The sequence below is a fragment of the Tachypleus tridentatus genome, chromosome 2, assembly GCF_004210375.1.
Source record: "Tachypleus tridentatus isolate NWPU-2018 chromosome 2, ASM421037v1, whole genome shotgun sequence".
Lineage (NCBI taxonomy): Eukaryota > Metazoa > Arthropoda > Merostomata > Xiphosura > Limulidae > Tachypleus > Tachypleus tridentatus.
The window spans coordinates 124,925,474-124,939,549 of NC_134826.1; the positions used below are offsets into that span (position 1 = coordinate 124,925,474).

At 33.8% G+C, this 14,076-nt stretch overlaps 1 protein-coding gene across 16 annotated transcripts in view; it reads left to right on the top strand.

The window, feature by feature from the left end:
• LOC143245023 (E3 ubiquitin-protein ligase LRSAM1-like) overlaps positions 1-14,076 on the top strand; it is a 161,205-nt gene that overhangs the window by 17,439 nt on the left and 129,690 nt on the right. For all 16 annotated transcript variants that reach the window (XM_076490782.1, XM_076490787.1, XM_076490789.1 and 13 more), the window contains one exon: positions 4,925-4,978. In XM_076490782.1, the coding sequence (XP_076346897.1) occupies positions 4,925-4,978 (54 nt within the window). The remainder of the gene's footprint in view (positions 1-4,924; positions 4,979-14,076) is intronic.

Below are 14,076 nucleotides of genomic sequence, written 5' to 3' on the forward strand. Positions count from 1 at the left end.
AAAACTTGTTCAGTGGTGCTCATCTAGATATTTTTCCACTAGATCAATGTAGGATTCTAACTGTAACTGTGAGAAGAAGTAAGTAATTATTTTAGAAGTTAATATTTTCTTACACTTCTCACCCATCCTCTTTACTTCTGGTGTCAGTATTTTTTTCATGCCCAATCTTGAAGTGAAGATTAAATTTAAATGCATAGAGAGAGAGAGAGTCAGATGTGATGGGAGTGTGTGTGTAGCAAACCTAGTGATGGATGATTGTTGCATGCTATAATGCAGCTGAACCATGTGGGGTTAGTTGGAAATTTCAAGCTTTTGTTTATCAACAAATTGCTTAATAGAGGACAGTCAAATCACGAATAGCAGTAACTATGAGAGGTGGTGTCTATTGGAAATATATTTTCAGTGTTAGAAAGCATTAACTTTCATCATTTTATCTTAAATAGCTGAATTCTTGGTAACTAACAGTTTATTAAGTGCAACCAAAAACAGAAACATAAGTGGTTTGCTGATGTAAGATGACATTGAAGGGAAGATACACTTTCCTTTTTATTTATAGGTTTGTTTAGTTTGAACTATTTGATTTCCTCCTTGTTAAAACATTTACATATTAAGAGTTGTTAATATGTGTGATCTGAACTCATATTAGTGTTTAGAGGTCACTGCTCTTACCAGCTAAGCTGAGATTGAAGGGCCAAGTAGCTACTTTCTGTGTGTATGTGTGGGTGTTTGTGTGTGTGGTATTGGAAAAATGTAGAGCACCAAATAGCCATATATTTCTGAAATAGAGAAAAACATGTCTTTCTTAATTTATTTATATTTAAAAATGCAAATAATTGAAACCAGATATTAAATTTCATAACCTCAACATATTGCATTGTTAATTTTTTCCCATTTATATTTTGGAGCATATAGTCTAAATTATGTGGCACTTTTCTCAAAATTTTGGTGGAATATTATAATACAGTCTGAAGGTTGTTCATGAATGAAACAAAAGTATGCAAAGATTAAAGAAAACAAAATAACTTACATTAAATCTTTTGCATCGGGTTGCAGGTCAAAGGCTATGTCACAGTGTTTGGTGACTTGCAATTAAAAATTTTATTAATTTATGTCAGTAAGTTTGGAATTAAATTATAGATTATAATTCAAACTTCATATGTAAATGAATTTCTTAAGTTAGAAGCAAATATTAAAATAACTCACCTAAACATAGATTTTAGTGAGTTCTGTGGTATATTTAATCTACTGCTGTTTAAAATTAGATGTTTTCAATTTCAAAATAATAAATCTATAATTTTGTATAAATTAGGAACTTAAACTACCAATATTGTCATGCTAAAATATGACATAAGAACTTTGTATATTTTTATTTTGCTGAGATATGGTTTGTGCCAGTCCCTTTTATACCCTTACTACAATATGGCATATGAATAGTCACTAGACAGCTTAGAATTTCCTCCTAGTGGGTTTTTCAGGCATTTTAATCTGTGAAAAGGCTGCCATGTTCTTTTGAATCAAGATTTCAAGCAGGTAGATTGTCTTTAATTTGCTCAAAGTTTCATATTTTTTAAAATCTAAATACAGTATAGTTTCTAAGCTTAATAAACTTCTAATGGAATTCTGTAGTATCAGTATCATTATTTATGATTTTCTGGGTCATCACTTGTGTATATAAAGTCTAAAAAATGTTTTAATATCCTCCACATGTGAAATTTTAAAAGGCTTAACAACATATGTCCAGCAGCAGCTGAGTTCAAAGGTCATAGCTAGAAGAAATAATTGCTTGCCTTTCTTTTTTATTTATTGTTCTATATTTTAATAAAAATAAGTTTCATAACTTGTGTATAATAATTGAAATGTAACTGAATATTACAAAATACTAATCCACTAAAACACAACCAAGACAAGGAAGACTAAAGGTCAGTTTTATAATGTTGGATAAAATAACGTGAGTGCACGTGCACTCCATCAATACATGATATGTAATGTCCCCTAGTCATGGCTAGAAGGTCAATAATATTATGGGTCATTCCTTAAGTAATGTCCAATTTTAGGTTCAGCAAAAGAGAAAGGATTTCAAAGGTTTTTAATTCTATATAATCAATAATGTATGTTCCATTATTATTAATAATTCCTGCAAATGATTCACATGTTTCTGAATGCCACTTCTATAAAGTTCTTGGGGTTTGGAGAAAAAGAATTTAGAGAGGGAAATTTTGATATCTTCATGTGTTCTAATCTCTTTTCCATCAAGATAGTTCTGCAAACCTCAGAATAGATGACAATAAAAGGTGACAAGGTCTGGAGAATAAAGAGGATGTGGAAGTTTTTCCCAGTCTAGCTCTTCAATCTTTGCAGATGTGATCCTTGCTGTATGCGGCCATGCATTATCCTGAAGTAACACAACACCTTTATGATTGATCAAAGCAGACATCTTTTTTTTTTTCAGTGCAACATTCAAATGCTTTAACTGTTGACAGTAGAAGTCTGATGTAATCATTACATTGAATGGCAGCAGCTCAAAGTGGATCACACCAACAATATCCTACCAAATGCTTAACAAGACTTTCCTGGGGTGGAGGTCCATTTTGGGCTGTGCTTTGGTTAGTTTATCTGCACTGTGTTATTGTCTGCAGCACTTAACATTTTTATAATATACCTATTTTTCATCTCCAGTCATAAACCTGTCCAAAAAAGATGAGTTATGTTCATGAGAGTGCAGAGAAGTGCAAATAAGGTTGGCTTCTTTCAAATCAAGGGAGACCCATTTCCCAAGTTTCGACACCTTTCCAAGCTGTTGCAGATGACAGTGAACTGTTGAATGGGTTGAATTAAGCTTCTGTACTATTTCTTCAACTGTTACAGCACAATCTTTATCAAGTGCAGCCAACAGCAAGTCATTATTAAACTCAACAAGATTACTTGAATGTGGCACTTCACTTAAGCTGTAGTCAATTATTGTTCAAAATAAATTGTTTTTCTTTCACACATGTAGTAACAATAAACATGTAGTAACAAAAAGTAATGTAAAACTAACTAATTTTTCAAATAAAAGTTATCTGTTTATAATTTTATATATTTTATCTTGAAAATTTTCCATTTTTATTGTTTTTCATATGAAACTTACAAACTATGTACATCTAGGAACAGTGTTTATGCTATGCATTAGAATGCAAATATTCAGATAATTAAGATTGCTGAATAGGTCAATGTATCTGCTAATTTGTTTCCTATCTGATTTATTACTCTTCAGGGATGAATATACTTTCAGGATACAAGCCAAGCAATAAAACCATAAAACTAAAACATTTGGAAAGATGAAAATACCTTCACAGTTAAAAATGTGAAGATAATTAAATTGGAAATGTGGTGCAGAATGATTCATTCAAGAAAGAAGAGAAAGATATTATTCATATAGTAATTTTCTGTTTTACATTTCACTGAATATTAATAGTTTTGCTACACTTAGTGTCAGGATAGAGAAAAAGGAGTACTAAATATATTTTTTTTTATATTCATTTTGAGGCTATGCAATTGAAATGTGGTAACTGTAAGATAAAATGTTCCTGACATGAAATAACCTTTCACTTGCAGTAATTCAGTAAAGACTTGTAAATTCACAAAGAAATCTTTAGTGAAAGTATTTTATAAAAGAAATTTGGTTTTTGTGTACAATAGACTTAACTTTAGTAAAAGCTTGTAAAATTTAATCAAGATATATTTAGCAAGTTCAGAGTTCTAATAAGTATAGCTTCAACATTTTGCAGGTTTTGTCCATTGGGCTGAACCATACATGTAGAGTTAACTGATAAATTCTGAATTGTTATTCTAGATACAGTTACATGTCACTTTTATCACATAATTCCATATTTGAAATAATTGTTTTAAAACTTATCTTAGTGGAACAAAATATCACCAAGTGCAAACAAGAATGATAAATTTTATTGAAAAAGTTTAGGCATGGTACAGTGTTTCAAAAGCTTAGAGTACTGCATTACACATAGCTTTTCTTGTATTGTAACATTAATTTTATTTTATTTTTTCTCGTTTTATTTTAATGACACAAAATTGATTTTTTTTAAAGATTTCAGTATATACGATATTACAAGAAACAAGTGATTGATGTTTGCATTAGTTTCATTTAGGGATAGGCTTAATATGCTGATTGAGAATGGAAAGAAATATATGGAATATCTAAAGTTTTGAAACACTTTTCTGAATAAAGCTTATGATTCTCAGTCTCTCAAAGATGGCTACTTACATTAAAGTAATTTTAAATATATAATTGTTTTTGCACAAAGTGTTTTATTTATAATAATTTATTTCAGAGTATTGAAAAAAATTAAAATGTTTACCTTTATAGTAGATTTTAATTACAGTATTTTATCTTTCTACATTTGTTTAAAACTTTCCCATTTGATTGAGAATGGTAGAAAATACATGGAATGCCAAATGTGACATTTTTGAAACACTGCTATGTCCCAACCTTTTCTGAATAATGGTTTTATTGAAGAAACATTGGACATGATACGGTGTGTTCAATATTACATGTATGAGTGTAGTATTTTGTTCAGAAAAGATAAGTAAATTCACAAGCAATAATGTATTTGCTCTGCACAGACTGAAACCAGAATCAAAATTTGTGACTTTAAAATGTGTCATGCAAAAATTAAATAAGTAAAACTTTTGAATTCACGAGTTTTTAAAAATGATTTTAAGAACAATACAGGTTTGTTCTATGAGGTTTATAATTCAGTGTTGCACATTTTTCATCAAGGCAGAATGCATCTGTGTCAGCACCTAAGAGCTAACTTTGAATTTTATGTTTCATATTAACTGATTATTATACTTAAAATGTTCTTTTATTTAAGTTAGTAATTTGATTGCAAGAAATATTTTATTGAGATTTTATATATATATATAGGCTAAAGATAATCCTGATGAAACTTTTGATCTGGCAGATTGTAACATGACTGAGGTAAGATTATCTTTTATATCTTGATGATAGTATGTTGATTTAAGATTAACCTAAATCTTGTGAGAAATTGTTAGATTTACAGATAAAACTATTTTTAATATTAAGGGTATACCACAAATGAGACATTTCATTGTAATCTTCATAAGCAAGAACATTATATATAATTAGTTATACTCATTACTGAGTTTTACTTAATTTTTTTCTTGTTATTTAATCAGGTAACTTGCTGTGTTTGTAAATAAAAATAATTGCTACTTTTCAAATACTTTAACTGTGTCTAACAATTTCTTGCAATTTGTGCTAACATAAATGGAATTTGAAGTTAATTGCTCATGGAAAGGAGAAAGTTTTCAGAAAGTACAAAGAAAACTTTTATGTTATGGATTACTGGTAGTCTTGACAATCTCTGAATTTGGCTCCTTAAGCTATTAGAACTGACAATTAATGGAATATACCAATTGGGTAATCATCAGTATTTTTAATTTATTACAATTAACAAATTGATTATTCTCATATCAAATTATTTGTTTAGTTCCAGCTTTTATTTTTAAGTTTTAAAGACATTTTTGAACTTTTTTCATTTTAGATAATAGGCATTTTCATATATAAATTTTAGGATTGAGATACGCTTTTAATCAAACTGTTATTTGTGAAAGTGTATTATATACACAACATATTTTGAAACCTGAAATAAGTTGCAAATACAATTAATACTGTTTCACAGGTTTCTCTCTACAGCTTTTAATAAGCCTACTAAAACTAAATAAATTAATAAAATAATTTTCCTTAGATTTTATGATGAAAATACCAAAGATTCTTATTATAGCATGTGATAAATAATATTTAATTTTGAGAAAACAAGTTTAAACAGATCTTACAAAAATAAAGATAGTGTAAGTTGTGGTTTAATGTTTGACCAAAAGCTTGTGATGATACTGGGTGATTAATGAAATGGTTTATAAGGGTAAATCAAAGTGTTATAAAAAGTATTAGTCGTGATGACTAATTACAGATTTTTCTGAATATTTTAAGTCTCATCTTGTGAAAAACAACTTAAACCTTAATGTAATAGGTGATGTTTAAATGGCATATAGTGAGTTCTTCCTGTCATTGGCTATTTAGTAATCAGTAATTACAAGGATGCATCCTTAAATTTGTGAATTTATGTGTACAGGCACAATGGATAAATATTCTTGTATCAGGCTGTTCCATATGAAATATTGGATTTTTAAAGGAAAATCTGAAACAAGTACATATTTTTGTTGTTTAATTTATTTGATCAACATAAATTCAATGTCCTTTGATGCAAAGAGTCTTCAAAGGCACTTTTAGTTGACCTTTGATTTGAAAACATTTTTTCCTCTAAAAACGTGCCCAAATGTTTAAAAAGTTATCATCTGTAGGAGAAAGATCTGATGAATATATGGTGTATGAGGTAAAGTTTCATGTTGAAGATTGTCTAGTTTTTGGACAGTAATATTTGAGACATGAGGTCCAGCATTTATGCATAATTCCAAATTCACAATTATATTTCTCTACAAATTAATAATGGACCACACCTGCTGACAACTACCAGACACAAACTATAAGATTTTTCTGGTGGAGAGCTGTTTTTGACATATGTTTTGGTGCTTCTTCATAGTCAAGCCACTGTCCAGATCATTGTTAATTGTTGTAAATAATCCATGTTTCAACACAGGTGACAATTCTGTGGAAAAACAGGCCATTTTTATTCTTAGTTAGGAGTGAGGAACAAATTTCAGTTCATCTTGTCTGATGGTTTTCAGTGAATTCATGAAGTACCCATTTATCAAGCTTTTTCACTTTACCAGTTGCTTCAAAATGTTTGGAAACTGTTGAATAATAAACATTAAGTTTGTTGGCAGGCTCTCTTGTGGTTTGGTGGGTATCTGATTCAACTAAGGCCTTCAGTGTTTCTTCATCAATGACTGTCTGAGGGTAGGCCTGAGGCTCATTTTCAGGCTTGTGTCCACAGAGTGAAATATGCTAAACTAATTCTGTGCTGTGCACTTATTAGCTGTGCCTTCATGAAATGTATGATTGATATTATGAGCTGCTTTCACTACACTGTGACCAAGCTTGAACTTGTACAAGAATATCAATTTTATCCATGGTGACAAAAATTAATAAACATGAATTAGATTCTGAAATAGGAAAAATAAAGTAAGCTTGAAATGAACCAGACAGTATACTATATTATTCTGACAAATTTAAGATAAAGTTTCTCTTTCAGTCACTGAAAAATAATTTTAAATTTGCACATGAAAATCTGCCATTTCATATACAGCAGCCTGATACATTGTTGAGCCAATGAAATTTATATTTAATACTTTGATTGCTTGGATAGTTTGAATAACTAAAAATAGTGATAATCTATAACACTGATTTTCAGTACAGTACATTACCTCCATTCCTTAGGTTCAGCACTTCCCTCTATATGCACAATTTTCTATGCATGCCACAAGCATATTATCTCTCTTCATTTGCAACTGATTGATTCCAATGAGTCTCATGCAAATCATCATGCAACAACCCTCCACCAACAAGAATGCAACATGTTCTTTTGACATCTTTGACTCCTTCCATCCAATTCTGACAAACTGTCACTTGTCATTTAGCAGCCCTCATTCTCCAGCTGTTAGTTTATGCCATCTTCAAGTGTTTTATTCTGATATTTTCCTATATCTTTGTATTCATTTCTCCCAACAAGTTTACTCTTTATTATATAATAGTGATATATATAGTTTGGGTTATTCTGAAGTAGAATCGCACTGAACATCCTCCATGTCCTTTCTACCACCACTTGGGGAGCTGATTGATGTTCTATGCTGAAGATATATTGTGCTCTTATTTGATCAAAACTCGACTATGGATCACTGGTCTATGGCTCTGCCAGACTCTTGTTCTTAAAGATGCTGGACCCCATTCATCATCAAGGACTTTGGCTCTGCACTGGGGCTTTCTGCATCTCCCCAGTTCAGAGCTTATACATAGAGTCTCATGAACCTTCTTTGCACCTTCATCATTTGCAACTGTCTTTACTATATGCTTCGAAACTTCATTCCTTATCAAAGCATCCCACCTGGAGTTGTGTTTTTTTTCCTCAGTGGGCTATACTTTTTCAGAACAGACAATCTGCCATTGCTCCTTTTGGCCTTTGTATCCAGGTGCAGTTGTATGAATTGGGTCTGTCCTTGGATAACATTGCAGTATCCACTGGTCAGCCCATCCCACCATGGCTTATTACAGTCCCCAAATGTGACCTTTCTTTAACTTATCTGAGAAAAGCAGATACTCCTGATTGGAAGTACCATCTTTTATTTACTGAACATCTTTTGAACAATCTTTTCATTCCTATTTATATGGATCATTGAAAATCAGGTGATTCTGTGGGCTCTGCCATGGGTTGTTGCATACAGAATACCCTCTACAGCTTCTGTGTTTACTGCTGTACTGTACACCATTTCTATTGCCTTGGTTCACATAGAAGCTATGGAGTACTCCAACTGCACTATTTATACTGACTTGCTTAGTTTTCTACTGGCCCTGGAATCGCTTCATGTTGGTTCACACCCTGTTCTTGTTGCTATTCAAAACCAATTGTCCCATTTCTCTTTAACATTTACTTCTATCCAGTTTTCTGGATACCGGGCCTCGTTGGTGTTTGCAGAAATGAGCTCGCAGACATAGCAGCTAAATCTATCTGCTCTGGCACTATTGCCGCTGTGCCTATTCCATACATGGACTGCGGTCCTGTATTCAAGGCTCAGCTCCATGCTAGCTGGCAGTCAACTTGGAGTGAGCAATGCAACAACAAGCTTTTCCAAATAAAACCCAATATTGGACTTTGGCCGTTTAGCTTCCATAAGGTTCGGAAGGAGGAAGTTGTTCTAACTAGACTATGCATTGGTCACAGTTTTTAACTCATCATTTTCTTTTATCTGGAACTGATGCACCAATGTGTAGTCTGTGTAACACTAGCATCACAATAAGCCACATTTTACTTTCTTGCCATTGTTATGACTCTCAGCAATGCCACCATTTTAAATGTTCTGTCCCAAGGTTTGTCCATAACATTAGACAGTGTTATTGGTGATGGTGGCACTGTCCACCTTGGTAAAGTTTTTAGTTTTTTAAAGGCCATTACTCTTTTTAATGTCATTTTTTTAAATTTATACATTAAACCTTTTTTTAATGTGGTTCCCTTTTAAGAATCACAGTCTCTCTAGTTTGATTTGAAATTAGAAAATGGTCGTAACATTAAATAACTCGACACCAGGATTGGAAAGGCCAACTTCAGGTGACCAATGCTTCTGTTTGAACTATCCAAATTAACTACCTGTTAGTCATCCTGGTGAGTTATTATTAAAATTTTGCTACACGTCTTTTAAAAGTTTTATTACTTTACTTTTTGAAAATGGCCATAATGACACATAACTTGGAACCAGGACTGGAAAGGCCAACTTCAGGTGACTGACAGTGGTGCTTGTACTTACCTGTTTGTCTTCCTGGTGGGTTATGATAATTTCTATTATGCTACAGAAAGTCCTTCACAACTTCTCTTACTGCAGTTTCTTTCTTAACATTGTTGACTGGATGTCAACATTGGTTTTATGCTATTTATGTTTTTAAACTCTGTTTTGTTTTACCTTCATTTCCTTTTATGAATTTTACCACATTTCTTTACTTTTACCTTTTTACTGGATGTTTGGGACAGATAGCCTAGCTGCTTTGTGCTATAAAACACTAAATCAACAAACCAACTGAAGTGGAATCATTTTATATTTTTATATGATAACAGAACTTATTACTTCATGACAAAATCTTTTTATTTCTTCCTGCCAACACAGTTGTGTTTGGTTACTCATCTTGCATTACAAATTCTGTGTTACTGCTTCAGAGGTTTTATGTTCTATCAGAACATTTACAGAAGCTTTAGATAGCAGTATTCCATGGGAAGATTTTTTAGCATTACTTCATCAAGAGATTGATTGTCCAATGAACTAATTATTGTCAGGCCTGGTCTTGAATTTGAAGGCTCACATATTTGAAATACAGTCTGCAGGCTTTGGGAAGATAAGAGGGTCTACTGTTATGGTTTTTGTATGCCTTTATTGCTAATATTATTATTTGTTGTTATTTTGGTTCCATAACATAAGTTTCATTAGATTAGTTAATACACGTAGTCATAGTGAGGTTAGCTATTAGTCTTACTTGTATTTTTACTGCTATACTATTCAGTTAGGGTTACTGCTATATGTATACATAATTTCACTATATTGTTTTCTTCTTCCATACATCATGTCTCATACATAGGTTATTGTTGCTACACTCTTGATTTTATACGGTTTTATCTATTTCCTTTTTGTTATTATTTCTTTTAACTTTTTCTTATTCACTTTGCTTGTGTGGATCCCTTTAGCTGTGGTCCATACACATTTATACCAATATTGTACATACTTATTGTTTGGTTAATTTTTATTTTTAGTGCCTATTGGTATTCCTTGTTATATATTGTTTAGTCAACATTTACAAGTGCTTATTTTTTATTTACCTGGAGTTTTTCCATCTTAAATATTAGGCTTAATAAGTGTGTTATTTTTGGTTTGATCAGTTCTCTTTATGATTCATTGATGTTTAAGTTAATTATCTTTTCTTTAACACATAACATTACATCCATATATTTATTTCACTATGCAGTTTTTTAACATTTCCACAATATCAACTATTTTATTTTTGTCTTTCTTTACAGTTTATACTCCTTGCTCTTGGTTACATTTAGTTTATAATTTATACTAAACATTAATTTTGTTTGTCAGGGCCCCTGCAAGCTGGACCCATTCTATCTGTTCACGGTATTGGTTGCCTTCCTCCTGTAATGGCTAAACCTATTTTCAGTGATCTAGACTTTGTCAGTATTCCTCCTTCATCTCACTGAGTATCTTCCAAGCCTCTACTGCAGAATGTGCTGGTCTATCTAAGTTGTTTTTTTAACACATTTTTCTGTATACTCCCCTTCTCAAGACATTGTTTCATGATGATCCTTTTTGTCTCTCTTTTAAGATTAGATACTTGCAACCCTCTTCCTCTACAAAATTTAATTATTTTTGCCATAGCTTACCATCAGGCAGATTTTCTTCCTAATTTATGTAAGTTGCATTTCTGTTAATCCTATCCATTTTATCTTCTACCTACTTTTTCTAAGCTTGGTTTTTTTCATGTTGACACTTCTACTGTAAATGTTTACCTTCCATCTATTTTCTTCAGTGTTCCACTTATATTTAGGAATTTTTGTGGGATACCTCCTGGTTATTTTCAGGTCATTCCCTCTACACCTGGCTTCTTTGTTTTTAGGATCTTCTATGGTGAGACACCACTGTTTGTTTACCATTTATTGCCTACTGGGTCTTACGGTCAGTTCCTTTTCTCCATTGGTCTGTTTCTGGGGCTACTTCTTTACATTTAGCATCACATTTCAGTAGTGTATTCAATTTTTATTTAGTTGCTCTTTTATTCATTATTAGATATTATTATCTTTGTTCATTTTATATGTTGAGCACCTCATCCTTTACCTGTCTTATCTATGGTTTTTCTTGATTTGTTTTATGTACTCTTATGTTGACTGTGGTTCTGAACCAGTTGGTTCCACCTCAGTCACTTCATAAGTCTTCCTTATTCTAATGTCTTGTGTCTCATCACACTTTGGTAGGCTCTGTCTGCAGGACTGAGAATGCCCACAGTATGCATTCTTATGTTGAATATTTTTTCAATGTGTAATTAAGCACCATTTTTGTGTCTTGATCGTAGGACTTGTTTCAGTTTCATACGTTGTTTTTGGGGTAGACTGCATTTTATCTGGTTGGCACATATGGGATATTTTACCAATAACATTTCATGGAATGTCTGGCTACAGTTAGCTCACTTCAAATGGGGGTAGTCTTATCAGTCTTCTACTACTTTGTCCTTGCATGACTTTGTAGTGCATCCCCTTGTAGGGCTCCATGGTGGGTGGGGTCAGTGGGTACCGAAATTTTTCCTTTTTCCTATGGATCCTCCAAAAAATTTAAATAAAATTGTGAAAAAACAGTCAATGGGTAAGCGACCACATCTTGAAGACTCTGAACAGCAATCTTCAACATCAGTAACACACGTACCTCATTTTCTTATATTACATTCTCTTTCGGAAAAACCTTTAGGGCAAATGTCCCCTTTTTTTATTCAGAAGGGACTAGAGGGACTTGCTGGCTCTCCAAAGTCAGTAAAGAAGCTTCGATCTGGTGACATATTGGTTGAAACATCCACATCCCAACACAGTGAACTCCTCTTGAATTCAAAGGCAATTGGGGATATGCCTATTGAGGTTACACCTCATGCTACTTTGAATTCTTCACGAGGAGTTATTGTTGAAAGGGATTTGAAGAACGTTTCCGAGTCTGAGATTCTCGCTGGTCTCTCCACTCAAGGAGTTTCTGCAGTAAGGCGCATCTCCACTCGCAAAGATGGAGTTACACTGCCAACAAATACCCTCGTTTTAACATTTACTTCACCACGTGCACCTGCCACCATCAAGGAAGGTTATCTCATTTGCAGAGTTCGGCCATACATTCCAAACCCTCTTCGATGTTTCCAATGTCAGAGATTCAGCCACTCAAATACATCTTGTCGTGGTTCCCTGACATGTGCTCGTTGTGGAGGTAAGGACCACGATGCCTATGACTGTGACATGAACCCACATTGCGTCAACTGCAATGGTTCTCACCCCTCTTACTTTCATTCTTGCCCAAAATGGTTGGAGGAAAAAGAGGTGCAGCGTTTGAAAACGATACATAACATTAATTATCCTGAGACTCGGAAATTGCTATCCACCACTCCATCTGGGACATATGCTGCTGCACTTCATTCCACAACTACAGTGGGAGTGCAGACAGATCTCTCTGTGCCTCCAAGAGAATCGTTTTCAAAACAAATGAAAAGCTTTTTGACCTCCGTGGTTAAAAAGGTTGATGAATCGACTTCCACACCCATCTCTGTTCCTCCCATACCTTCCAACAAACCTCAAGATCCACGTCCTTCAGTTTCAAATACAGGCATTTCTCCTGATACATCTTTTTCTCCCACCACAAGAGACAAAACAATTATTCGTTCGCATCCTCAGTCACTGGATTCCCCTTCCCATAAAAAAAACCTGCCCACCCGACCCAGAGCAGGATCCATGGAGGTTGATAGACTTCCTCCAACTAAAGACAGTAAAGAAAAAAGATGTGGTCGTAAACCGAAGGGTTCCCCAGCCACTTTACCTACCCGTTCTTAAAAATGGCCACCTTGATACAATGGAAATGTCTAGGTTTACATTCTAATCTGGATGATATCAAAACGCTGATTGCTTCCTGCTATTCTGTTTGTCTTTCTTTACAAGAAACATTTCTCAAATCTGCTGATACAGTCTCCATTCGGCAGTTTTCTCTGTACAGAAATGACAGGTTGTGTGATGGTCAAGTACATGGAGGGGTGGCACTGTTGGTTGATCAGCATGTGCCCACCCTGTCTTTGTCACTCAACACACCCTTGGAGGCCATAGCCATCCATGTTTCCTTGGGTCATACCATCACTGTTTTCTCTCCATGTGTCACCTCAAGAGAAATAAGATCAATCAGACTTTGATGCTCTCATTGAACAATTGCCATCTCCCTTTATCATTCTGAGGGACTTTAATTGACATCATCCCCTCTGGGAAAGTGCTGTTATAGATGGGAGGGGTCGATCTGTAGAGCGGATGCTCTCTGATCACAATCTTTCTCTTTTCAATGCTGGTTCTTCCACTTACTTTCATGCACCTAGTCAGTCCTTTACTGCCATTGATCTCTCGGTTTACTCCCCTTCATTATTCTCCCATTTTTCATGGAGGGTTGACAGTAATCCACTAGACAGTGATCATTTTCCGATCCTTTTGAGAGAGACTGGCCGTGGTCGATGCCACCCTACCCGCGTGCCCCGGTGGAAGCTAAATCAGGCAGACTGGTCCACTTTCACTGCTCTCGCAGAACTTGATCCTGCCATCGTAAATCAGCCATCAATAG